Source organism: Neolamprologus multifasciatus, chromosome 18 (genome assembly GCF_963576455.1).
Source record: "Neolamprologus multifasciatus chromosome 18, fNeoMul1.2, whole genome shotgun sequence".
In the NCBI taxonomy this organism is placed as follows: domain Eukaryota; kingdom Metazoa; phylum Chordata; class Actinopteri; order Cichliformes; family Cichlidae; genus Neolamprologus; species Neolamprologus multifasciatus.
The window spans coordinates 13,938,611-13,966,463 of record NC_140456.1 but is presented as its reverse complement, the minus strand read 5'-3'; the positions used below and the strand labels follow the sequence as shown (position 1 = coordinate 13,966,463).

Below are 27,853 nucleotides of genomic sequence, written 5' to 3'. Positions count from 1 at the left end.
AATAAGATATCTGTCAATTACGGCGACAGTTTTGACCAGATCATTAGACACAAGAAGATAAATATTATTCTAAGCTAAAATGATGGTTTCCATCATGAATGACCATTTTAAACCAGTGATCCAGTTATACTAATGTAATCACATTTATCTTTTAATTCATGAGAATATTTTGCCTAAAAGTCGTATTTTTAACTTTTTTGCCCCAATTACCATTTCAAGTTCTATAATTTATAATACAAAAAGAACTTTCATAAAGATCTGTCCATAAGCTTTTCCTGGCCTAAATTTGTAAGATGTATAATCTGTGATATAATGGTTATATTTAGTCAGAAAACACTATGTTTTTTCTTTCTTTTTTTCCTAGGATGAGCAGAAAAGCAAGAAGTCAGGTGCCCCTAAGAGGAAAGGCTCACGGGAGAACCATCTAGACCATGAGCCCCCTTCAGTCCCGGCTCAGGAGCAGACCGCTGAGGAGGGCCAGAGAGAGGAGGAAGAGCAGCTCCTGAGGACTGAGCCAAAAAGACCCCAGCACACCCACCACCATCACCATCACCACCACCACCGACGGACGGAGCACCACAGCCACGCCCAGCACAGCCAGCCTTCGGGTGGCATGGAAATACAGTCGAGCAGGGATTACGCCTCAAGGCCTCCTCGAAGGTACATGCCCGAGGAGAGGGATGGCGAGGTGGACGATGTCCTAAAGGAGGACGAGGAGGAGATTTACTGTAACTTCCGGGTTCATAACCACCATCATCACAACAGTAACCACCAACACCATCACCACCACCACCACCAACATCATCGTGGAAACATCCAGCCATATGTTGGGGAGGACTACGAACAGGAGCACAATGAGCGCAACCGGCAGCACAGACATCACCAGCATATTCCACCACGGACACACCACACAACGGATCACTATACTGCACACAACCATCACAGCTACCACCACTACCCAGGCAGAGACCGGGAGACAGACCGGGAGAGAGACAGGGAAAGAGAAAGAGACAGAGACAGAGAAAGAGACAGAGACAGAGAAAGAGATAGAGACAGAGATAGAGACAGGGATAGAGACAGGGATAGGGATAGAGAAAGACATAAGGACAGGGAAAGGGACAGGGATAGGGATCGAGGTAGGGATAGAGATAGAGACAGAGATGCTCGACAGTGGCACAGAGATTCCTATATACACTAGTGACTGTTGTTTCTACTCCAGGTTGATGCATGGAATTATGCTTCTCCCCTTATAATGCACTAATGGGCAGGGCAGGTTATGTCTTCTTTGTAGTCAATGTTTCTCCTCATATTTCATTTTTTAAAGATTTACCCTGTCCCACATGCACACATTTGGTTCTTTCTTATTTTAGCTCTTGTAAGATAAAATTTTTTGTATGTTTTATCCTAAGTCTTACGGCTCCATACGTGTTTTGGCACAAACAGTGGTCAAGGTTAAACTGCATCAGAACACTCATGACTCGCTCTAGTCTAGTGTTCACGATAATAATTTCATATATAATTTCAGTATCCACTAAGGTTACTTTTTTAATTTGTCATGATCACTGCAGCCAATGGATTTGTCTGACCATCAGTCCAATATCTAAAGATGCTCAGTTTACAGTAATTCAGAATAGCAGCAACAACAAAAAACATGTATTATGTTTTAATTCAGTATACAGTAGCTGTGACATCAGACTAAAATGTTTTACCGTGACTTTGTTTTGATATTGTGAAACATTATTTTGTGTCAACTTGGTTCTTGAACCAAACAAAACAATCAGTTTGGAAATGTCACTTTAAGCTATTGAACTGCAATTTGAATCTTTTGAACATTTTATTGACTAAAGAGTAAATTTACTAATGTATAAAGTGGCAGGTTAATCAATTAAACAAAATCATTATTTGCAGCCCATTAATGTTTATCTCCCTTATCTGACAATTAACTAACTCATTAAATGCACAAAATGTGAAAGAAAAGTTACAACAATGAATGTTGTATTTTAGGATATTTTCTTCTACATGTCTGCACAGTGAGATTTTTTTTGTCTGATCAAATGTTCATATAACTGTGGCGAACAACCGACTTGTGCATTTCGGTGTCACATCTTCATTTAAATTGGTGTGTCCAAAGACAAGTTATTTTAAACACTGTTATGAAAAGTCAAACTATTTTTCTACATGATTTGAGAGTGAAGTCACTACTTTACTTCCTACTTTTTACACTGGTGTACAAGTATATTTACTGACTCGTGTTTGCTGTGTCTGGAAGCATGAATAATCTTTTGGTGACACTGACCTGTGCTATATGCTGGATACTCTATGCATCTTCTTGTGATAAAATATATTGCTTGAATACAATCTCTATGCATTTGTACATACTTCATAATTGCCTTGTTAAGTAAACGTAAGGAGAACCAGAGAGCCTCTTGCACTGTTTGGTAAGACTTTGGTAGAACCACAGACTTAACAAGACGGGATTGACTCTGTTCCTTTTAAGACTTTTTTTTGGCTATCTTTGTTTGTTTGTTTGTTGGTTTTGTACAGCGTTCAGAAGTTAAGTTCGACAAATATGCATTCTATTATTGAAAATCATTAAACTGTAAAATGTGTTAAATGACACCTCACTCACTAATTACTGTCCACTGAATCTATCAGCAAAGGTTTTTTTCAAGATGAACTCAAGATCATCCAGCAGTTTTGCAAGAGAGAAACAAGGTAACTTGCCCGAACACTTAAGGTCACAGGAACCAAGATGGACAAACATTTAAGCAAGCTCATATGTATTTTTCATTTTATTTAAAACATCAAATAAACCAACAGAAAGCTAAACATAAATTCCTATCGCTACACTTTTCCTGGGTCTTATGGTACCACCACTAGACTAAGTACCAAGAAAGAGAAAAGCATGACTTATAATTTGTGTTTTGCTGATAAAATCCTGAGCCATATTGTCAGCAAATTATCTTTCCATTACAGTATTTGGAGAATTTTCTCTCAAGATAGATGAATGGTTTAATGCACAGTATTTAAAGAGAAACAAAGTCAATGTAGAAAATGACACAGAAAACAGTGGGCACAATTTTCAGGTTCACGTGTTCCATTATAGATTTAATATGATAACAGTGGTGCTGCAAGAGAGTTCAATGTAGCTGTTGATTGTTTTACTATTGTTGTGTAGCATAACCTATAATATTGAAAATTATCTGCAAAATAATGAGTAAAGTTTTAAAATAAATATGAAGTACAAAGAATAATACTTACATCCAAAGTACAGTGGAGTAGAAGCAAAAGGAATAAATGTTGAGCTCATAAAAGAGGTCAAAGAAACAAAACTAAACTCAGGCAAACAACTGCAAACTTAACAAACCAAATGACTGCCCAAACAAACATAACTGACCTCAACAGGAAATGACACAAGGATATATATAATGGCTGATCAGACCACTATCACACATGAGGGGTAAGTAAACAGAACACAATCATAAACCACAAAAACGATGCAGTACAGTCTAGTTTGTTAATAAACGAAGAAAATCAAAACCACTAAGCCCTAAACTCAAATATTTAATCAAATACAAAGCATAGCAACATGCATAGCTCTAATTTCTAATTTTTTATTGGATTTTTTGACAGATCTGAGAACTGAAAGTTGCATAGAATTATGTTTCATAAGTAATAAGAGTAATTGTGAAGAAAATCATAGAGGACAAACTGTGAATCTTCTGTGAATTAGATTTCTTGTACCCATCTATAGTTTCATAGTTCCTTGATTTACGGTGCAGTTGATTGTATTTGTCTTGTTTCTTTTTTGGGTATCTTTAATGTTTCATGCTAAAGTTCACCTAATATAAAGTAAACCATAGAACAGTTACATTGCCCTACAATGCATGTTCGGTACATTTTCCCCATTGTGAGAAAGTGAGTTTTCTTTTTATTAGGTATTTTCACTGCTTCAGAAACAGAAACACTTGAATAAATTATTGCTAGTTTTGGTCTAAAACATGTTTTTCGGTCGCTCCTATGAATGCAACAATGTATAATTTTAAAGCATCATCGTCTCTGAAACTAAACCTTTCATCAGAAGAATTCAATTACTGTTAGCGGTGAATAAACCAAACCACTTTTACAAGTTATTGCTTTGTTTTTGGAAAAGAATGATCACACATTCAAGATAAAATGTGTGGCGACCCACTAGAGGGCTCCACTCACACCCAAGCTGGGAGGAAAGATTCTGCTGTGTTTTGGCGCGATATGCTCAGTTCATGTTTGGAGGTGAATAAAGTTGGAGTGTAAAACTAGAGCTCCTGTGTCGTGTGTCACATGCCTCCATAAGTGTTATTTTCCATTTATATCCAATGAAGAAATACTAACCTAACCAGTAGATAAATGTAATGGGTGTATAAAATAAAGCATTTTTGCTAGTTAAGTAGTCAAAGGAGCTTGCAAAGAAAAGCGTCTGGACTTCTTTAAGTTGCTTGAAGACGTTTCACCTCTCATCCGAGAAGCTTCTTCAGTTCTAAGGTCAAATGCTGGGGAGTCCCAGTGGGAGTGTCCCCCCACAGAGGGACAAAAGGACCCCCTGATGATCCTCTAATCATCTGAGCCAAGGTGTGAAACTGGGTGTGGGTCCCAATCAGCCAGGGTTTCAGGTGAGCTTATTGTGAAACCTGGCCCCACCTTATCATGCAAATTCCTGAGGTCAGATGGCCCAGGATGTGAGTGGGCATTAAGGTGTCTGGGGAGGGAACTCAAAACTGGATTATAGATGGCAGACAGTTGGTGTCGTAAGCCACCGCCTCTGTTCAAAGATGGTCGCTCACAGTGGACATAGATGGCTTCTTTCACTCCTCTTTCAAACCATCTCTGTCCAAAATGTGAACATTGGCATCCTCGAAAGAGTGACCTTCATCCTTTAGATGCAGACGGACTGCTGAGTCTTGTCCTGTGGAGGTGGCTCTTCTATGTTGTGCCATACGCTTGTGAAGCGGCTGTTTGGTCTCTCCAATGTAGAGGTCTGGGCATTCCTCGCTGCACTGCACTAACTAGTGTAACCAGACATTATGCTGAGACATTTTAAACTAAGCAAAGGAAGTACTAGAATAAATCAGATGAAACTTTTGGAGAAAGTGAAACCGATATTTTATTCTTGTAAATAACTTTAATCAAATTGTTTCATTTCCTGTGATCAAGATTTCAAAGACAAAATGGATCAGTAGGACACGTATGTGACAGTGTTTGCATTATTTACAATCAACTGCACATCCCAACTTTGGTTAACACACAAAAATCAATCTACACCTATCCATGTAGAGCTATTCTAACATTTATATTTGTAAAGAAAAAAAAATGTATGGATTAAAATTACTGATCAGTTATCTTTTAATTGGGAGTTTTTATTATTTAAAAAAAACACACAATTAAATATCAAATAAGATTATCTGAAAATATGCCACTTACTGCTAACTGACTAAATAAAACGAAATTTTCTAAATCAGAGCTCTATTAGATTATGCAGGTATACACATTAAACAGTTAGTTGTGAGTTCTCATCATATGCATTTGATACCAATTAATTTTCACCCACTACACCAGCCTGGACCCGTTCATTGTTAAAGAACATCGGGTTATCAAAGGTAGTTAAGTTTTGAGAGATGGACTGGCAGATACCAGACTTTTTCAACAGGAAGATGATGATGACTATCCCTATGGCAGTGACAGTAATGCCCAGCATAACCTCCAAAACCATGTGGCCATTGGCTTTAGGATCCTCTATAGAAGAACTTGCTGTATAGATTGAGCACATAGATTAGTCCAACTAAATTATAAATGTAAGACAAATATAAAAAAAACACAACTTACCAATTGTTGTTGGTGCTTGTAATACTAAAAAGAAGATTTAAAAAAAGATAAAAATTTCTGTGTCACTGCAGGAACTGGTACTGTAATGCTAAATCAATTGAAACTAGTGCTGTCAGCGTTAATCTTGTTAAAATGTTGTTAACGCCATAACTGCATTAACGCGGCAAATCTCCGTTAGTGAGTTAACGCGGATTGCCCCGTGTGAGGGCTGCAAGGTGTCAACGCGTCAGCGCGGTTAGGTTGTTAACGCATTAGCGCCATGCAGCTCCTCCCACATGGTGATCCGCGTTAACTTGCTAACAGAGAACCGCCGCGTTAATGCGGTTATGGTGTTAACGTCATTTTAATGAGATTAACGCTGACAGCACTAATTGAAACATGTTGTTAAGTGTATGTATTGCACATTTGTGCTATTACATTTCTGGACTTACCTTTAGGTGCTTTACAAATAAATCCCTTGCTATTATACGCATTGCCTGTTGTCCAACTCCCATCTAGAGATGCAATTGCTCCATAGATTCCAATACCGCCAGGCTCATTTGGACCCCAGTTAACGAAGTCAATGGCTGTTTTATCCAACCATTTCCACAAGCCTAGAAACAAACAGAATTTCTCTTTTGCTCTACTTCAGTTGCAAGAAAACTAGTACTTTATTTTTACTCTTGCAATAGGAAATATGTATAAAGGGGAATAACTTGAAAAGTTACATTAATTAGCCACTTCAGAGCAGTAGAAGTGACTGAAAACACAACACTAGCACCTTAATGCGCCACTACCAAATATTCATAGTTGTGTTTGGCAGTTTGCTTTTTTCCCTTCCTTCTTAATGGTCAACAGGTGATGAGTCATCAGGTAGCCAAAAGAAGTGTGGACGTCTAGAAGTCTGAAGTAATCACTGAGTTTGTCTCAATTGTTTGTTTCATGTCTTTCTAAATGCAACATGAAACATTAATCTTTTGGGGAAATTTGATCTCTGGGGATCTGTCTAAAGGCTGGTCTACCTTGTAAGTAACAAGTCACTGCAGAGAGTCCAGGAAAATCACTTTCTCAATCACAGCAACCTGTCACTTATCACATTTTATATTAAAACACTAAGATTGTGTTAATTGACACTCAGCTTGAATCTTCAGCATGGGATCGAATCAGAATCAGAGAGACTTTATTTATTGCCAAGGGGCAATTAAGATACAACAGAGCAGCGTGACATTGAAGATAAGGACAGGGCATAAACAGCCAATAAGAATGAGATAATAAATACACTAGCACCAGACAGACTAACCAGCTATTTTATGTCACGGTTACAATTATAATTTTCCGTTTATGTGTTCTGTTTTTATTTATCTTCAAGTATACATTAACATTTTTCCATGAAAGAGTGGAAAAAAATGACTGTACCTTTGTGAGTCTGATACATGCCAATCCAGAAAAAAGTTTGGCTGTCTTTAAATACTAGCACGTTGTTAAAAATGAATCTTTGCTCAGCAGGATTTTCAATGCTGGTTAGAGTTCCACCTTGACCAACAAAAGATAAACAAACTGTTAAATCCAAACACAGCTGATGGACTGGGAATTTGCATTATACCATTCCCATATCCTTACCATATCTTATACATAGTGCAGATGCATCTCCCCAGTCAAAACTTCCTTTGACAAAGAGGTAACAATAACCCTTGAAGGGTATCCAGGTATAACCAGTTCTTGATGCTGGGTCTTCAGGGCAATTTCCTGGAAAACTGGCTGATTCTGTTGACTCTGTTGGTGGCACATCTGTGAATTCAAAAGTAACCAGATATATAGTTTAAATCCAATGAGCATTCAAGTATCTTTAATTGGTACTGATATACAATAAACAAACTATGTCAGATCTAAAATAGCGAAATAAAAAAAATAGTTCATAGTGCCAGAAATGCAGGATCGCTTTATCAGATTTTACATGAGCCCTACCTGTAGACTTCATACAAACACTGGCCATGTTGTGAGTGCAATCAGCAGTCTTCCATTTTCCATTTTTATTATTCACATACACACAAGATTGTTGCATGTTTGGTTCCAATCGATCCCAGTTGGAAAAGGTCATTTCCCAGCCGTCAATAGGTCTGAAATATCCAGTCTGAAGGAAAAAGATGAAGATGATATATAACATGCTTCACTGGGTGAATGGGTTAAATGCAGAGTGTAAATTCCCTACAGGGGATTTATTAACATCAGGTACATTAGCAAAACGAAATAATTACCATACCATAACTAAATAATTACGCAAACATTTACATTAGTAAAGTTACAAGTAGATTAGGTGAAACCATTTGTGTGCTGTACCTGCTTTTTGTTCAGTCCAATCCACAAAGGACCTTCCATTTCCAAAGCCATCAGCTCAACATAGACCTGTGACCACTCATTTCGCAGGCTAGCCAGGTTAGCGCCATCAAGCTCACAGTACTTTTTGGCTGAATCCCAGTTCATTTCCTGAGTAACAACTTTGATTGAATCATTAAGTATTTTCACATAGCCATTGTTAGCTGTTGGTTCAGGGGAGTCTGGGAGAGATGGATCTGTGCACAGTAAAAATAAATAAAATAGTTAAAAAACTTAATTCAATTTTAATTTGCTTCATCTATGTTTGAAGGCTAGAATATTGTTCTGCTTCCGAGAAGAAATTACTTATTTGCCCAATTGTGACACTATTCTGTTGGAATAAGGCTAGATTAAAAACAAAACAAAACTGAGAAACTCTTAAATTCAAAATAAAAACTCAAAACATTGATTTGAAGACCCAGGACCATGACACAAAATGCACTGATAGTTAGTCAAACATTTTTTTCCAAACAATATACTAACTTCTGTGTTCTAATGCTATATACGCTCTCATGGCAGCAATACAACACATTCTTGAACATGTGAAATTAGCTCATTGTACTCAGTTGGCCTCCACAGTCACCAGATTTCAACCCAATAGAGCACCTTAGGGATATGCTGGAACAGGAGGAGCTACATACATAGAGCTACAGCATTTTCCTGATGCGCTACAGTATAAAAATACAATTAAATAAATATATATAACAAGCATTTGAAAATCTTGGCTCACCAAGATTACGAAGACAGATATATCCATATTTGTCACTGCAGGACCTTTGGTCCCATTTCCCAATACCACTGGTACGATCAGTTGTCATCACAGCACATCCTCTCTGGTGAGACAGACAGAAAGAATAGAAATAAAGAAACTAAGGTTATATCTGGATCTGTTTTGCTGGCCTTACTTTCCATATTTATGGTTTGTGTTTATTGCCAATACACTACTGTGAACAATTTCTTTAATTCATTATTAACCCTTATATACTTTTCAGGTCAAATTTGATGTGTTTTGACATTTGACAGGAGAAATGTCCTAAATGTCATTATTTTATTATGACATTTGATGACTAAACAAAAAGAATACTACTTTTTCTTTTTTCTTTTGGGGGGGTGGGGGTGGGGTGGGGTTATTTATTATGTTTTGAATGTTGTACAGGTGATACGAATTTTTGAACATTGAAGCTGTTCCAGGTCAATGGGGGTGTCAAAATTCATAGGCTGCATCCTCCTGAGGCCGCATTTGTAGGCCGATTACATCACAGCGAGAGACTCCTTCAATAGCAGCCGACAAATGCGTCCTCCTTTTCCCCAGATTTGAAGGATGGGTTGGGTGTATCCTTCGTGGCCTACCATATCCCAGAATTTATAGCACAGCCCAGCCAATTCCAGTTTCCAACAATGGCAGCAGCTGCTTAGTTTTAATATTACTCTTTTTACTCTTTCTGGGTCACAAAATTATTTTTTAACATATTTTCAGGCTTGAATGTAGCTGTGTAAACTTCAAATATCTGCTCTGTTTATCAAGATATCACATATTTGCAAAAGTGCTCCGACGTTTTTTGGAGACGTCTGTTACCCACCATCTTGATAGCTAGCCAGGGCGAGAACAGCGAACTCCCGGCACATCGTTTGCAAACCCCCTGCGGTCTTTCGCTACTCAGGTTAAACATGAGAGAAAGGGACCTTCTGGTCAATAAAGGATTAGGCTGCACAGCATCTCTGCTGTTCCTAGGACTGCGTTGTTCTAACGTGAGATCTCGTATGTTGTTCCTGGGATCTGACGCACATACTCGCCAAGGTCACTGCCCCGGGTGCCCTTGTTACCACTAGGACCACTGTTCCCTTCACTACGGGTGTCTTCCACTGCTTGGCCACACTATGGCTGATTGGTTAGCCATCACCAGTTTGCCTGTCTGTATCTGGAAGTCCCAGACTTCCAGTTATGTGATGGATTCCTCATCCATTCCAGATAGACTATTTATCGTGCTAAATTGAGCTTTGTTCTAAATTATTATTGTATCAATACTATGATGGAATTCTTGGTCTGGATCAAGATATAGAATACAAATAGTATGCAAGGGTAAATAATATTAACTGTTTTTTTTTTTCAATGTGGCATAAGGAGAGTAGTTACCCTGGCATCTCTTGAGAAATAACCGCGATGATCTCTCTGCAATGAAAATTAGGATATGAACTAGAGTGATATTTGAATATAAGGAGAAAGTATATTATATATAATGACAATTAAATAAAAAGCTCAATGTATCATGTGCTAGAATCATTAACTACACAAGACCTTTCTGTGAGTTGTAACAAATTAACTGTTATTGCACCTTCCAGTTAAATAATCAAGTACCTCATCCTCATCATCCGTAAAATGCATCCAGTGCCCAGTCATCTGCAACTGAAGACTGGTACGTTAAACATGCTTAACAATGCACAGAAATACAGTGTATACAATTCAGATGTATACAAATGACTATAATGCTAATAATTTTTTGTTGTTGTAAAGTAGGAGGAATAACAAAACTGACAAGGTTAAACTTCAAGTACACTGATGACCACTCACAGAATGCCAGTTGGTGTACCGCACTGGTTGTCCATCGGTCCAGTAAAATGAATAACCAAGCAAATAATGTAAACCGATCCAGAGGTTTGTAGTAGGCGCGTCCAACATTTTAGAAGTCAAAAACACTAGAAATAATATAAAAAACAGACATTGTTTTGTGTTTGTCACAAATATATACTTATTTTGAATTTCATGTTAGCAGTTTAAATTAAGAAAATGGTAGGACAGGGCACTGGTGAGCACTGTGTGTCATCATTTACATTTATGGTTTTACATTATGGAGCCCTGCTCTCAAAAACTGACATAGATGTAACACTGCCTGTGTAGCTGGATTTAAGAAATAAGTGCTTAAAGTTAAACTTTAAAAACACGTTTACTGCCATCTTCTGACAGTACGGAACGTTACATGACCAGTTTGGTTGGTTGGTTGTGGTCAATAGACTTAAATTAGTTTATGTTAGCTAACTAGTAACAGAACCAGTAATTCAAGAGAAAATTAAACTAAAAATCAGTTTAGGGGGATCACTTTTGTGCTGTCCCTGGCTGCAACAAGTTTTATGTTAAGAGACTGAGGATATACTGTCCACTTTTACTCTCTATTTTGTTAGCAGTGAAAGGCTGTATGCTGTGTGGCTAGCTGCACTGAAGCAGGAAAATCCACCCGTTAGCTGTAATGTTCAGGCTTATAAAGCACTTTATGAATGAGGACAGGGTGGAGGAAAGTCTCTGTGAGTCAGGTGACAGGTGGCTCACCAGACCACCGAACTGGAGTCAGTAAATTATTTTTCCTTGTCTGGCCAAGTGTATCCAGCAGCGCAATAAGCTAAGCGCTGTTTTATGCAATAAAATAGTCTCTTGTCCTACACACATCTAGACAGTTTACATCACAGGTTACTACATGCACATCACACAAAAGCATAACTATGTTTCTTATTGAAGCCTGATTGGGAAACCCATCAGCATGTCTGCAGGGAAAATGTATGTGATAAAGAAAAGCAACCAAAAAACTGAAGGGATCAGAGGAAAAGATGCCACACTTTATGGACACACTTTCATGTGCCCACTACATATTTTTCCTGGTAACATAAAATAGATCTTTCTATCAGTATGACAGAGCATAAAAACACAAATAATGATTGGGTTCAGACCTTTTGACTCCTTTGTTATAAAAGAGAATGTATAATATAAAAAGGACAAACCTTGCACATGCTTTGAGAGAATAGAGGCCAGATTTCCTCCTTTGTTTTTGCATTGTGTTCTTGCTCCTTCCCACATCTCTAACTCCCTGTTAATGATGCTGTAACACTGTAGTTGAAAAATGATCAGCTTGTGATACTTCAGATTTGCTCATTCTTATGCATAACTGTAGTTTTTAAAATGCAGTGTTATAACACACTAATGAGTTACATCACATTTCTTTAGGAGACAATATTTAGGAGTGACTCTGACCTTTGAATTAAATTTTTTCCAGTCCTGTGGGCAGCCACCCTTTGGAAGAACAGTTGGTACCACTGAAATGTGCTCGGGCATTGAGCTATTGCGTTTACAAATGAAGGAAAGCTGAAATCCACAGTTATAATCATGCCAGAACCCTGTGAGCCGATTCCAAATATAAAATATTTTTTGTAATTGAAAGAATAAATATGCAGATAATGGACTTCATTAGTGTTTTATACTCATGTTAATATTTGGATGAAAGCTAGTGAAAATGTATCAGCTTACTCACCCCTAGAGGGAGTAATAGCCACACAGTTCTCGTCATTGTTCTGGAAGTTGGGCTGATTTTCACTCCACGCTTGAAAGACGACTGGAGAATCATCCATCCAGCTTTTTGAAACACAAATTTTCAAAAACATAAATGTGCATTTCTTTTTTCTACCTTCTACACTCACTGTGTGTTAGGAACAATTCAAAAATCTTTAAATAGTGCCAAATCACTTCTCATTAGGATGACCAGTCTAAACTATAGGATTTATCAAAAAAGGAAACTTCTAGTTTAGTTTTAAGTGTATTCCTAAAAGTAAAAAAGGTTTCCACATCATGAATCAGTATTCCCATCATGTAATGGCTGCCTCCATCAGGATAATGAGCCATGTCACAAAGCTCGAATCATCTCAAGCTGGTTTCTCGAACTTGAAAATGAGTTCACTGTACTCAAATGGCCTCCGCTGTCACCAGCTCTCAGTCCAATAGAGCACTTTGGGATGTGGTTATGGTTGTGTGATTTTATCATGGGGAAAGAAAAACAGCAAAAGTAAGAGAGAATTAATGATGATGTTTATCAAATGTGAAGCGTAGTTTCGAACTTCTTTTGCTGCTGGTTCAGTAAATTTTGGTTGAATAGTGACAAAACCCTGACCGACATCTCGCAGATTCTGATGCGTTGGGACCGCACTTTGTGTGTACGTCTTTGTGCGAAATCTGTTTACCTGCTCTCATTTGCTGTTTCAGCTGTTTGTTGGTTGTTGAAATAGTTTTGTGAGCTTTAACCTGAGATTCTGCCGTTTCTGGCAAAACACTTTTATATTTAAAAATCAATTCAGGATTTAATAAATCGATATTGCTTTATTCAAGCTAAAATCGATTTTAATTGAAAAATCGATTATCGAACCCACCTCTAATTTCCAGCACCTTGTTGAATCTATGCCATTAAGAATTAAGGCACTTCTGGCAGTAAAAAGGGGTCCAAACTGGTACAAGCAAGGTGTACCTGACAAAGTACCTGAAAAAGTAGTTTTTTCATTCCTAATTTTCAAATTGCAAATAACACAACACAGTGTTCATCAGGTAATATCGGCTATATGTCAACTATTTTTGTTAAGTTTCTTTCTCTTTTTACATTTTTATGTAATTTACTTAGAATGAGAATTTGCATATTAATGTTCAAGGAAGTCTAAGGAGCTTGGAAAGAAAAGCGTCTGTACTTCTTTAAGTTTCTTGAAGACATTTCACCTCTCAGCCGAGAAGCTTTTTCATTTCTAGCGTTAAATGGTGGAGAGTCCCAGATTTAAGCTCTGTGGGAGTAACCCACCAAAGAGGGACAAAAGGATCCCCTGATAATCCTCTAATCACATGAGCCGAGGTGTGAAAACGGGTGTAGGTCACAATCAGCCAGGGTTTCGGGTGAGTTCATTGTGAAACCTAGCCTCACCCTACATGATGGGTGGGGCTAGCCCATTGTTCATTAAGTGGTGCTGCTTTCAGTCATTATGCAAATGTACTGTTTATAAGGTTGGTGAAACCTGCAGTCAGCTGAAACTGAAGAAGCCACTTGGACATTTCTCCCACTGAAAACGCTCCATACAGATGAACAGAATCAATTTTTTGGAATTTACTTAGAAACATTATTTGTTTTATACTCACGCAAATGTTCCATCAAGATCTACAATGAGGCCAATCCAGTAAGGACGATGACCTGTGTCTTGTATCTAGCCATAGATATGTAGAAAGGAGGCTGAATCAGAAATATTTAACTTGTAGCATGACCTGAACTTAAATTCTGTAGAAATGGATGCTAGTAGTGTAGTACAGTATGTTGCTGCTCACCAGTTTCCATAGAAAGACCCTTTCAGCTTCACTGCTGATAGTTACCAAGTCACTATGCCTCTGCTGGCAGTACCGACGAGCATCTTCCATGCCCATCTGATTTCTGTTAATATAATACTGATTCCTGTTCCATTCAAACCACCCATCTGATGTTTTATTATAGCCTGGAAATAGATCAAAACATGCAATATGGATTGTATTCACTATAACTGTTGTTTTTTTGATTTTCTCTTATTTTAGGAAGACATAGTGGTTGTGTGGTTGAAAATTTAGTGGACTGAACAACAGATCAGCTATAGGTTTTAAAAAGTTAACCCACAGTTATAAGCTTTATTGTGCTTTGAAGAACAAAAAAATGGAGATAAAGGTGATTTTCTTCAGGTTTGATGAAAAAAATGCCAGACTTACTTGGAGTGACGGGGTCTGGAGGCGGATTTGGGGTAATTCCTGTATTGTTATAAAATCATTTAAAAACAGTACACTGGACAGAGAATTCGAGGTTCTGCAACACAGCTATAAGCAGAGAATATGTTAAGAAATATGACTGTGCATCCTAGTGTTCAAGAACATGGGTACTAGACCAAGAAATCGTGCATATAGGAACAAACCAATCTGTACACAAAATCAGCTCCCAAATAAAGATTTTATCAATAGTTTGATGTTTACTCCAAAATCTGAGGACAATAAATCTTAGGAAGACATTGTGGGAAAGTTACTCTCACTGAGTTCACCTTCAACAAATGCATCTTAGAGAGAGAAATGTGTTTGGTTAGCAATTTCACCTGCACGGATCTGGCACAGCCATCCGCTGTATTTCTCACAGTGTATGTCGCTACAAGATTGTCTTCTGAATGTGCGCTCTGGTTTCATTTCCACACAAGACTCAACATTATTTTTATTGTTTGGCTCTCCAATCTTCCATTGTTGGAAATTTAGCTTTAAAAAGAAGAAAGCAATGAAAAAAAGTTGTTTATTTAATTGCATCTTCTGAATAATGCATAAAAATGAACAACTTACTGGAGTTCCGTCACTCCATACATAACCTGTACCAGGATCTGGGGCACTAAGTCCAATCCAAGCTGCTTGTAATCTGTAATAGAAATTTACATTATTGATATAAACTTAAAAAATAATTGTTAGACATTTTCCAACTCATTAGTTATCTGTGGAAGAACTTGCTAGCAATTATTATTATTATTATAACAACTAGTTCTATTTTCTTTTATACTGTACCTAGGTTGTATGGACTGAAGCTCAACAGAACTGTGGATGCTGAGCAGGTCTCCTCCGATAGCCCTGCAGTAATCTTTGGCTTCATACCAGGTCTTCTTTTGTGTAGAATACCTATCAAACAACTTAACACCAACCGGCATAAAGATGCTCAGTGTGATTTGGTAATGTCAAGGTCACAGAACTTTTATATACTGTACAAAGGCTAAGATGTTGTATTCACATGGGGTGATCAAAAGGTTACTGGACTTAAACATTAAAATATTACCCAATTAAATTTTTGTCAGGCTGCTGTTTTTAAATTGTTTTCTGGAAGTGCTGCTCTGATCATACACACTGTGCTCTCTGCAGTTTCAACATAGACCTTAAACTTGCACAAACAGCAAAAAACAACTTCTGTTTTAAATTGGTGCAAATGTCTTACAAAAGGATCAACACAGCTGATGGAAGCTGGGTCTGCTGCTATGACTGAGCAGTTTTCTGCAGGTTTTAGCTGAACAGTTTCCAACCACAATGACAGACTGCCGTGTGAAGAGTGAGACCAGAATTACTTGAACTGTAGCCTGAAACATGGTGTATGCTAGCATGCTAGCGTGCACTACTATAGCGAGCACTGAAAAACACAGTGTTACTTTGGCCGTACCAGCATAATCTTTGCTTGCCAACTTGAAACATTCCCAATTTTTGCCTCGCTGGAACATTGTCCACTTCGCAAAATGTAAAATTAAGTTGAGTATCACAACTGGAGGAGACCCAGCATGCACTGCAGAGTTACAAGCACAAAGGAAGATCACAAGACTGCAATGAAGTGATGTGAAAATAGAAGCTGGTTTAAAAGGGAGATTTAGCACATTTAAATCACTTTTATTGATCTATACTGGGAACTTTTTGATGGCCCTTCATATATAAGTATATGATCTTGTCTTTAGTATGAGTTAGGACAACCTGATCAAATTAAGTTTTTCCTTGAGATTGTACCTTAAAACACCGGTTACTAAATCCCAGGTGAGTCCAGCCAGATGCACACTCAGGAGGGAAAAGAGTGGGTGGTGGAGGGGTTAAAACTGCCCCCTCGGCCAGGTGCTTACAGATGTATTTCTCCTTATTTGTGCAGGGCACCACATCCCAGAGGCCAGCAAAAATCCCAGTTTTCATCGCAACACAACCCTGTCTGTTCCCTTTCATTGTCAGGGAAATAATAAAAAATTTAGTTGTGAGGCTACGTTCTGCAATGTCTTACTGACGGAGTTAAATGTGTCACCATACCTGGCATTTCAGCATTCCAGTGTGTGAATCTCACTGAGTCTGTGTTGGTCCATACAAATTCTTCAGTATTTTTCTGGTTTGAAAGCCCCAGCCAAAAGTATTTCTCTGGTCGCATCCCCACCAAGCTTACAAGAAATGCATTATCCACCCTGAAAATAATTTCAAGAGTACAGCCGTTTAAAAAGCTTCAAAAGTTGATGTGATTATTTATGTTTGTTTTTCGTTCACATTTTGCTTTGTGCGCTCAAAACATATGGAATAAACACATGTAAAACAAATCTTACCCATTTGAAACATCAGCTAAGTAAGAAAGGGAACCTTTACAGTCATCTTTAGCTTCATCAAATGTTTTAGTCTGTATTCCTATAAAGTAGCAGTATGAGCCGTGTCTCCTCCACCCCTGGTTTGATGGAAAAGAAGATCATGAAGAAACACTGTAAATGATTCAGATTTTTAACAATGACAAGGAAAAGGGGATTTTTTTTTTTTAAAGCTCAGTTATGGTCAGTTCTTATTATGACCCAGCAGCTGTGTGGGGCTCCCATGAGTAATAATATGGAGCTTGAAATGAGTGAACAGGTTCAACAGTATTTGTCAAACATCGGTCATGTTAAAAACGACTGTCAACACGCTCAAGCAACCCAGTCCACTAACTTTCACCTAATTGTCTCATTGTACGAAATTATTCTTTAGCTTTAAATTTTGCAGAAAACAGTATTCATTTAATTAAATAATCATTATTTCATGCAACCTCAACCCCAACCTAATAACTTCACAATTCTTATGGTTTATTTTTTAAACAAATTCATAATTATACTCACATTTTTGCAGCCTGTGTTCTGCTCCACTTCCTCTCCAGATGGTCTTAAGGCACTCATCTTCTTACAAATAAAGCCATGTTGCTCCTCGCATACACGATCTGCCCAGTTTCCATTCTGTAACAAAGTACCATAAGTAGATCTGGAAGTACTGGTATTGGTATTTTTTTAAACTTTAAAAATTTAATGTCATATGTTAATGTAAATATTTATTGTATATGCTGTGCATTGTGTGTTCAGTATAGTATGTTGGAAGAGAAAGACAGTGGTACAGTCTTCAGTGTGTATATATGGACTTTTATTTTTATTGCACAAAAGAGAGAGCGCTGATAAAGTGCAAACTGCATCCGGGACAGAAACAAATGTATTACACTCCTGACACAACTCTTAGCAAACACCTGCGCAGAAAGCATCCTAACACTAAGCTAGCCGAAAACCCAGAGTGACGATAAAGCTGAGTGAATTTTGACCCCAATCCGGCAGGCAGACTCTGAGCTTCAACAGGTAACAAAAGCAATGAGAATACACTGATCAGAACAAAGAAGGGAAATAACTCCAACATGCACAAACATTTGACCACACAGTGTGCAATTAATTTGCATGACTATAATGTTTTGATATACTGCTCAGCAATGGTGGTGACTCTCAAAGCAGAGCCAATGAGAACCCGAAAAGAATTGATAAGAGAATCGACAAGTAATCGAATCAATGAGTAATATTGATAATGGAATCTGAATCACAAAATTATTATCTATTTCCATCCCTAGTGTTCAGAAATGCTCTACAGCCTCAGGTTGTATTGTATTGGTTATTGAATATTTGAGTTACTGTTGTCTTCTCAAAGTAGACAAAGCTGAAAGCAGTCATCATCATTTTTGTTTTCCATTCTGATGCTCTGTTTAAACATCAACGGCTCCCTATAAATGCACTGAGTTGCTGCCAAACTGCCTAATAAAGTGGCCAGTGAGTGTAGATTGAAGTAATATGTGCACCGTATGCACTCGATGATGCTGCGTACCTCTCCGCACATGAGAACACAGTCTTTTATTTCAGAAGACACAGCTGGTTTCCCAAACTCCCAGCTGGTGAAGGCGACAGTCGAGTGGTCAGACCAGTCAAATAACCCCTCTGTCTTCCTGTCATTCATTCCAATCCAAAGCTGATCAGTGGATGCTGCAGACGTTGGTTAAAAATAAAAGGACATTTTTGTATTTTTCCAAATGTACAAATGGATTACATGCATGTTAGAAAACATATTCCATACAGTTCGCTTGTTTTTATTCATGGTTGTAAATCTTTTGAATAACCTCAATGGTCTTTATATTTTCCTGATGTCAAAGTATTGATTCATTAACATAAGGAATAGAGACCAGCACCTGAGGATTTACGGGGATTTTTTGTTTTAATTATTTGTTCCTTAACAATGATCCTTTTTAAAATAAATATCCATACATACTATATCCAAGCTGAGAGATGATGAAGCTTTGGTCCTCCACACTGTGGATGCTCACTAAGTCTCCTCCATCCTGGTGGCAAGCTACTTGAGCCTCAGACCATGTTTTCTGAGCCTGATTCCTGTGGAAGCAGTGGCCATTGTAGTGTATCCAGGGGTTTGAACAAAAACCTGTCCCAGCTGATCATAAATAACAAAGTAAAGTAATAAAATAAGTGTTGAGGAATATTTCAGTTATGCTGTAACCAAAATCTGAAGAAAAAAAAATATATTTTTATTTACCTTGTGTAGGAGCTTCTTCAGCCTCTTTACTGTAGCAGATGTAGCCCAGTTTATTGCTACAAGGTAAACTTTGCCAAAGGTACCATACAGTAGGATCAACAACTGCACAGTTGTATCCCAGATTAGGAAGTGGATGTCCTAAACATGATGATAGATATACTTTACATGTTAACTCTATAACAGTCTTATACCGGGGCTCCAATTTCTATCTTTCTTTTTGCAGATGCATTTCAGTTTTTTTCAGTTAAACAAATTGTATATTTTCTATTAATATGTTTTATTATTGCCGTCATAGAGAGTCAGACTGTTCTGCCTCTTTCATGTCTTTATGCTAACTTAAACAGCTGTTTTACCAGTAATCTGCTAGAATATATTATATCACCTGAGTCCCATTTCATGTAACGGTAAGGCCTGCCATTTATCCATTTCCAGCCATGTTCTGGATCTAGGATCAGTCCAATCCAAAGTGTATTGCCCCCTTTCCATAGCAGTGCTGTTGGAGCCATTGAGTACAGAAATGAAAAAGAAAAATTGTCTTTCACTTTGCGTTAAATAAATCTCTAATTGTAACCTCTATCATCCCTGTTGGACAACATCTCCCACCCCATGCAGGAGACTCTGACAGCACTGAGCAGCTCCTTCAGTGGCTGCGGCACCCACAATGTGGGATGGAGAGATTTCGCAGGTCTTTCCTCCCCACTGCTGTCAGACTCCACAACAAAGACTTCAACTGATCAAACACACACATCCACACATGTGCAATAGCAATAACACTAAGTGCAATACTCTTTCTGGCATCTTTGTATTATACTCATATTGTATATAGCATTTGTATTCTATTTTATTCGATTGTATATAATATTTTATTTTATTTTTATTTTATTTTATTATATTCTATTGTGTACAGTATCTTATGGATATATTATTCCAGTGTTTTTTTCTTCTAATTTTTCTATGCAACTTTGCATTGTCCACTGCTGTAACAAAACAAATTTCCCACGCGTGGGACTAATAAAGGTTATCTTATCTTATCTTAACAATAATCAAAACTAGTGTTAATGTTCTTTTTTTTAAATGATGGGGGGGAAAAATCATGTAATCCATAACACAAAGATAAGAGATAAGAAAAGATAAGATAAGATAAACTCTGATTAGTCACACATGTGCGAAATTTGTTGAGTCACGACAGAAAGTGGACAGTGCAAAGTTACAGGGAGCAACAGTCAAGAAAAACAATGGAATAGAATAAGATAAAAAGAATAACATACTATATAAAATAGAATAAAATACTATGTTTGGATACACATACTTTACAGGAGTTAAAGTATGCACATAAATACATGATCACTTTTTCAGTGTGTCCGAGGCACATTACCTGTGATATAAGCCTGCTCGTGAGGATCATCGATGCTGAGAAGAGAAGCTCCCTGCTGTTTGCAGCTGACTTGTGCCTGGTGCCAAGTCAAAGCTGACTGTATGTTAAGCTGGTAATACGCTCCCGTTGTTGGGTGCATATTCCAGTCTTCCTTGGCTGTATATACAAAATGCATATATGTTTATAAGTTATGTCAAACTCATTTTAGATCATGGGTAACTTTAATCTTTAGTGAGCCAAATCAGTGAAACTCAGCTTTCCTTCAATGCAATTCAAATGTATAGCTCAGGTTCTCCGCATGAGAAATGTATAAAATGACAGAAAAGATTCTGGTAGCTCACACTGTCCTTTATCTTTTTAAAAGATAAAAGTTTTTTTTTTTTTCAATTCAAAGAAAAATTGTCTGTTTTTGGGGGGGGAAAACAGCTTTTCTGTCATTTAATTGTTTTTCTATAATGTAACTACTTTGTTGTAGTATGAATGGAAATAGTGATTGAGTCATAATCAAGGAAAATTGGGAATATAAGAAAAGCAGCAGAACTTATCAAAATACAGTTAAAAGTTTAAAGTCTATGCACTTCTTCATATTTTCCAGAGTCTTCCAGTGGGTTGGTTTGGAGTCTTTCCCAGGCCAATTCTGGCCCCGGTCTTCAACAACGCTGGTGCAATAGTTAAGGTAATACTTTACTTCTCTAACTCAATGTTGATTTTTTTGCCTCTGTTCAGCTATGGGAGTTGACTTAAGTTAAAAGTATATAACAAACGAGAGAATCCTTGTAAGAGCTCTGAAAAATAATTGTAGGTCCTAATAGTTCAATTATTTACTTCAATTGATTTCATTACTCACATATAGTTGGGCAGTACCCCCAGCGTTCGCTTTGATAGTTTGTTTCAACTGCACACCAAAGACGCTTTTCCGAGGAGTCAAATTTAGTACAGTCTGAATACCACTGAGTTTTGTATAGAAAGGGAAACATACACGGCCTTCCCGCTGCATTTCCACCGATGGTAAAAAGCTCTAAAAGGTCAAATAAACAAACAAACAAACAAAACAAAGAGTGACTGTAAAACACATTTATCACAAACAGCTTTAAGACATGAAGCTATAAATTGCATTATATTCTTTTTCACATGGCACAATACCTCTATAAGTTCTTGTGCAGGCACCACTGGATGTTCCTGAAATTGTGAGGTGGTTATTTGGTCCTGTTGTCCTGGAGAGAATGGCTGTGTTATCTGCAGTGAGCTCAATGTAAAGCTCCTGGCCTTTAAGAGCGAGCACTGTTTCGTTCTTGCATTCCCACTTTTGGAGCTCACTGGCTTCATCGCAATCGTAGAGGTTTACTTCACTGCCCACACTTTTTCCCTGGACACCCAGGCACTTGTTCCTCTGCAGAACCAGTAGTCGATCACCAGTTGTCCAGCGAATGTCATTGCAGTGGTTAATTGTTTTTATCAAACAAAAACCAGTGCCCCTGTTATTTAGCTGAAATGGTGAGTCTGTTGAAAAATAATTGATATAAATTCACTTCATTTCCATGACTGGGATTGCTTTTGGTGCCTCATTGACTCTGAATCATTTGGCTCTTCTTGCTGACAAGAAGAGCCAAATGATATGCTGACATAAATTAACAGGATAAACACGCTTGTTTTAAAAATACAGAGCAGAGGAAATCAATAAAATCTGACAAAAGATTAAAATTAAAAGTTGGATTACTGTACCATCTGAAGCCAAACAATCAAATGTTTGGATGAGGATCACAAAGATTTTACAAGTTGTCCTCATTGTTAGTATTCTTGCATTTCGTAGCAGAAAACTTTATACATTCATTTCTTGCAAAGTGTTTAAGGCTTGTGTGAATGACTGTTGACCACCAGTCCAAAGAGTATTATTTGTTCTGTCTCAGAGGAACAAGGAGGGCCTTATCAACTTCCAGTATTACACAAATTACTATGTGATTGAAACTGAGTAATGAACAAATCAGTGTGTGAAACAGGAAGTGTTAGATTTGCAGTTACAATTATGTTGCAACAACCACGCTGAGGAAGTTATGATATCCTTCTGTGAAGGCCTGAAAGAACTCAGTGGACTTTCCGTGGATGCACTGGTTCTGTTAAACTGATGTACCGGTTTTTATCATTTATCCTGTTTAGTCTTTGCCCCCTACCTATATGATGGATGTACATGTGTTTTTCTTATACACTTTACATTAACAGTTTTGATACGTGCAATACAATTAAAGCTTTATTATTACTAAAACTCAAGATTGAGTATAGCTGATGAATCAGTGTTACCTTGAGGAGAAAACACACAATGTAAGTCTCAGGGTTTTAATAGTTTTGCAATTTTCATTAGTTTTTATTTTTATTTAGTTTTGACTTCAGATTTTCAATTTATATCAGTTTTAATTAGTTTTTAACCAATTGTTTGCTAGTTTAGTTTAGTTTTTATTTTTTGAAAATCCTTAGTTTCAGTTTAGTTTTGATTAGTTTCAGTTATAGTTTTAGTTGTGTTTGCAATAATTAAGTGTAACAAAAATCCCAGTTTCATCATATCAGTCATTCTCTTCTGCTTATCCTTGGGTATGTTGCTATTCCAGCTACCATACCCTGCACCCTGGACAGGTCGCCTGTCTGTCGCAGGGCTAACATGCAGAGACAGACAACTCACATTCCCACCTATGGGTTCTTTAAATAAATAAATAAAGGCAGATGAACAAACATTGATACCAGGCAACTATAAAACGTATATCTTGGCCCCAATGAGACTATTAACTCTTGCAGCACCGGGTGTTCGTAATTGTGGTTCAAGTGAATTGATAAACTTTTTGAAGGTAATTGACTCACACAGTTGTGTAGATATCCCCGTCCTGTTGTCTCGGGATGTATCACACTGCCTTGCCTGGGGTTAGCTTCTGTTTTCTGGCGATGAGGGTTGAGTGTGCTCCCTTACCTTCTCAAGGTAAGCTAGGTTAGCCTTCTTGTGTGAGCTTTTCAAGTGCACTTTAAGGTTTGTGGGATTTTTTTCCCTTTAGAAATGTCCCTCATAATTTGTCTCTTTCCACTACAAGACACTTGCTTTATCCAAAACACAGTCATATTCAAAGTAATCCCAAATTGGACTCTGGCGCTTTCTCCCGACTTTTCCTGACATGATTCTGCGCGTGGACGGAGTAGCAACACAGACAACTCGACTAACGTACTTGCCACCTGCTGGCATCAGTGTTGCCAACTCCTCAGTAAGGAAAAATCGCTATTGGCTGTCCTAAAAGTCGCTAGAAGTCGCTAAATGATGTCATCACCTAATCTGCATAATTGGTCATGCTAATGTAATTGTAATCTATGTTGTTGGAGAGAGAAATAACATCGTGGAAGAGACATAAAGTGAGTAAAAAACGTCCTAAATGCATTTAGAATTTATTTAGAACTACAAATTAAATTTATTTTAGTAATTATTGTTTTTTTTAATGTCACAATTCCAACCCTGCTCCTTTACCCGGGCTTGGACCGGCAAAAGTGACCCGAAATAGGCACTCTGGTGGAGTTACTTTGTGTGTGTGTGTTTATAAGTAGTTTTAAACCTTGTGATCCACAAAACAGCATAAGAGTAAAAGAATAAAAGAAGAACTGACTGCGTTACAGCACCCGCTGCTTGTTGAGAGTAAAAGCGATATGCGCTTTCACGTCTTTTTTTTTAGCGACGTTTTGTAGAAAAAAAAGTCGCTACGGGGTCTGAAAACTCGCTAAATATAGCGACAAAGTCGCTAAGTTGGCAACACTGGCTGGCATAATGAGACACAGCAAGAAAAAAATCTGGAAACTAAATTTCATTTTCACCCTTGACTCTTGTATGACATGCACACATCAACAAAAACTAAACACATTTTTGCTATAAATTCAGTTAATTTTAGTTAGTTTTGTGAACACTCATTCCAGTTTTAGTTAGTTTTCCTTTTTTTGTTTTTATTTTTATTTCCGTTAACGAAAATGTTTTTTCACTTCTAGTTTTCGTTATTTCGTTAGTTTTCGTTAACGATAATAACCTTGGTAAGTCTTGGCTTGCAAAGAGAGTAGAGGAATTGTCTGCATGGCTGAAGAGTGATTTTATTAAAGTAATAGATTATTGTTTCTTTTGAAATGGTAATTTAAGCACACATATCTGATGACAGCCAATTACAGTCTAAGGAGCTTGGAAAGAAAAGCGTCTGGACTTCTTTGAGTTGCTTGAAGACGTTTCACCTCTCATCCAAGAAGCTTCTTCAGTTCTAAGGGTGAAATGGTGGAGAGTCCCACGTCCACTGTGAGCGACCATCTTTGAACAGAGGCGGTGGTTTACGACACCAACTGTCTGCCATCTGTAATCCAGTTTTGAGATCCCTTCCCAGACACCTTAATGCCCACTCACATCCTGGGCCATCCGACCTCAGGAAATCACATGATAGGGTGGGGCCAGGTTTCACAATGAGCTCACCCGAAACCCTGGCTGATTGTGACCCACACCCGCTTTAACACCTTGGCTCATGTGATTAGGTAAAGGATCATCAGGGGGTCCTTTGTCCCTCTTTGGGGGGTGGGGGTGGGGTTTAAATCTGGGACTCTCCACCATTTGACTCTTAGAACTGAAGAAGCTTCTCGGCTGAGAGGTGAAACGTCTTCAAGCAACTCAAAGAAGTCCAGACGCTTTTTTTCCAAGCTCCTTAGACTACGATGACCTGGATGACTGAGAACCTTCACAGACACAGCCAATTACAGTTATTTATCTTCTACAGCATAGTGGCTAATTAAAATTTAAACACTGTTTAGAGGCCCTAGTTAAGAGGAAGTGGGTAGTGGAACTCTGAGAAATGAACCCTAACGAAGAGGAAGAAATCCAAAAATTTAGCAGCTGAGACGTCAAATTATAAACTGCTTAGTAGACAAAGTAGCTGGGTGAGAGTGAGAGTAAGAGAAATTTGCAGGTTTCAGCATGAAAACATTAATTGTGCCGTCATGTGAATATTATTGCCTGTTTTTTCAAACTGAATAGGTCTTACTTGCTTGTTTTATTAAGCATGAATCACGATGATATGAATACAACTTGTGTCAACTTATTGTCATGAATCACAGACAGAAGGTAGACAGGTTAAACAGAACAAAACTTTAATTCAGCAGGTTGAGCAAGTCCACAGCAAACAACAAAGCTACAAAAGCATACAAAAATCCCAAATGTTACAATGTTAGAATTTACAAGTTGATGCAGAAACTCAGAAAAATGCTCAATACCATTTTTGACAGCTGTAGCCACTACCGTGGGACAGACTGTTAATCTGCCCAGGTTGTACCTTGCCTCTAGACCACCCCCAACCCTAAACTGGATAAGCAAGTGTGAATGGTTGGATGGATAGCCACTACCTGTTGAATAGAGTAAATTAAATCACTTAATTGTTTTTGGTGTTTTGGAGACTTTTTAATGCACTTATCAAAAAAAAATAGTTTAATTGTACAAACAGCACATCCAAGATTTCTGTGCTCCAGTTAGGGTAAGTAAATCTTTTATATTTGTTTGCTAGATAATACTAATTAGTAAATATTGCAATAAATTAGCATGTAGATGCCTCCATGCAGTCAATAAATGCAGCTTTTGAGATCTTACTGTCTTGTCTTAGGCATGAGAAGCACATGGCTGGCATTTTTTTTGGATTTTTGCTTTTTGTTGACATAGTTGACAGAGTATAAATGTAACTCAAACTTTAAAGTGTTTAAAAATTTGAAAATTTAAAGTCCAAATTAAATGACTAAAACTTTTATCATCAATTTTAATTAAATAAGCAAGTCATTAATAGATCTGAGTTACTCTTGGATAGGGATGGGTATCGTTTAGGTTTTATCTGATACCGGTGCCAAACCGGTACTTTTGAAACGGTGCCGGTGCTTAAACGGTGCTCGAACCGGTGCTCGAACCGGTGCTTAAAGAATGGAGAACACAAAATTGGTCCAAAAACCTCTCATGTTCAGCTGTTTTTTTTTGTAAAAAGATAACAATGTTAGCCTTTTCTGCAGCTATAGGGCATATATGGTATCACTCTTGGCTGGAAGCAGTGCTTAAACAATGGAAAAAACAAAAACTTTGTCCAAAAACTTCTCATGTTTAACTGTTTCCCACTTTTTATTTGGTCATTTTAGCCTTTTTGGCCAGGGTGAAGGGAGCATCTGCCATCAAACAAGAAGACAGCCGCATGTAGCTATGATGATGTTTGCTAGTTGACCTTAGATACATTAATGTAATAACGTGGTTAGCCTACTCTACGTAAATTATACACGAACAACATTAAGCTACTCACGCAGAGAAGAACAGCTGCTGCTGCCATCATCATCCTCATCATTTCTGCTACACTGGCAGGGCTAGGGGCCAGGACTCTACTCTTCAGCTTTTTGGGGGATGTTGCTAACTCTTCGTCCGATAACAGGCACCACACCTGCAGTAGATGCGCTCGGTGTGAGGTCTCGCAGCAAGCTATCAAATACGGCGCATTTTTCGGCTTTTAAAAAAAACGCTATGCGTCGCCAGGTGTTTCATCGGATTTCAGGTGTTACCTCCTTTCCACAGTATCACCTTAAAGCACTTGTTGCAGCTGCTGAGTTTGCATCTTTTGCTGTGAAGTACAGCAAGACTTTTGACCGCTTCGCCTTGGGCATTTTTAACCTGTAGCTCTGCTCTAAAAGAACGTACGTACCTGGACCCGCCTACTATCCCCGGAAACGTAAAATGATTGGCTAGAATTCAAAGTGTATCACATCTCAGGAAAAAAAAGCACCGAAATGTGCGCTGCTTTTCGGTCTGGTTACTACCGTTTATGTCAGAACCGGTGCCATCATGGCACCGGATACCGGTACCCATCCCTACTCTTGGAATAAGCCATTAACTCACTTTCCAGCTAGACCCAGAAACACAAAGGTGTTTCGTGGCCCAGGTATGACTTTTTGTCGTATTCTGACGTCTTAGCAATGGCTTTCTTGCTGCAACTCGTCCTGTCAAACCTGCAGCTCTTCACAGTTGAAACTGAGATTTGCTTACTACGACCACTATTAACCTGTGCTTGAAGTTGTTGTCCTGTGAGCCAGTG

General features: G+C 38.0%; 2 protein-coding genes across 3 annotated transcripts in view; one reads left to right on the top strand and one right to left on the bottom strand.

Annotated features, from left to right (window-relative positions):
* The window catches only part of cacnb2b (calcium channel, voltage-dependent, beta 2b), a 45,464-nt gene extending 41,930 nt beyond the window's left edge, over positions 1 to 3,534 (top strand). For both annotated transcript variants that reach the window (XM_085141857.1, XM_085141858.1), the window contains exon 13: positions 365 to 3,534. In XM_085141857.1, the coding sequence (XP_084997983.1) occupies positions 365 to 1,198 (834 nt within the window). In that variant the 3' untranslated portion in view covers positions 1,199 to 3,534. The remainder of the gene's footprint in view (positions 1 to 364) is intronic.
* LOC146497523 (macrophage mannose receptor 1-like) lies at positions 3,080 to 23,061 on the bottom strand. The gene is made up of 32 exons (XM_085141855.1): positions 22,473 to 23,061; positions 21,894 to 22,250; positions 21,598 to 21,768; positions 20,751 to 20,906; positions 19,758 to 19,868; positions 19,376 to 19,513; positions 19,097 to 19,273; positions 18,659 to 18,813; positions 17,644 to 17,757; positions 17,107 to 17,222; positions 16,823 to 16,971; positions 16,535 to 16,734; positions 15,560 to 15,681; positions 15,344 to 15,416; positions 15,109 to 15,262; positions 14,735 to 14,773; positions 14,327 to 14,490; positions 14,144 to 14,208; positions 12,507 to 12,607; positions 12,230 to 12,372; positions 11,980 to 12,085; positions 10,781 to 10,905; positions 10,568 to 10,615; positions 10,346 to 10,381; positions 8,942 to 9,044; positions 8,176 to 8,408; positions 7,804 to 7,969; positions 7,459 to 7,626; positions 7,255 to 7,371; positions 6,291 to 6,452; positions 5,860 to 5,883; positions 3,080 to 5,784 (listed from the first exon to the last, which is right to left on the bottom strand). The coding sequence occupies exons 1-32, from the start codon at positions 22,534 to 22,536 to the stop codon at positions 5,570 to 5,572; spliced, it is 4,272 nt and encodes a 1,423-aa protein (XP_084997981.1). The 5' UTR covers positions 22,537 to 23,061; the 3' UTR covers positions 3,080 to 5,569.
* Positions 23,062 to 27,853: the final 4,792 nt, after the last annotated feature.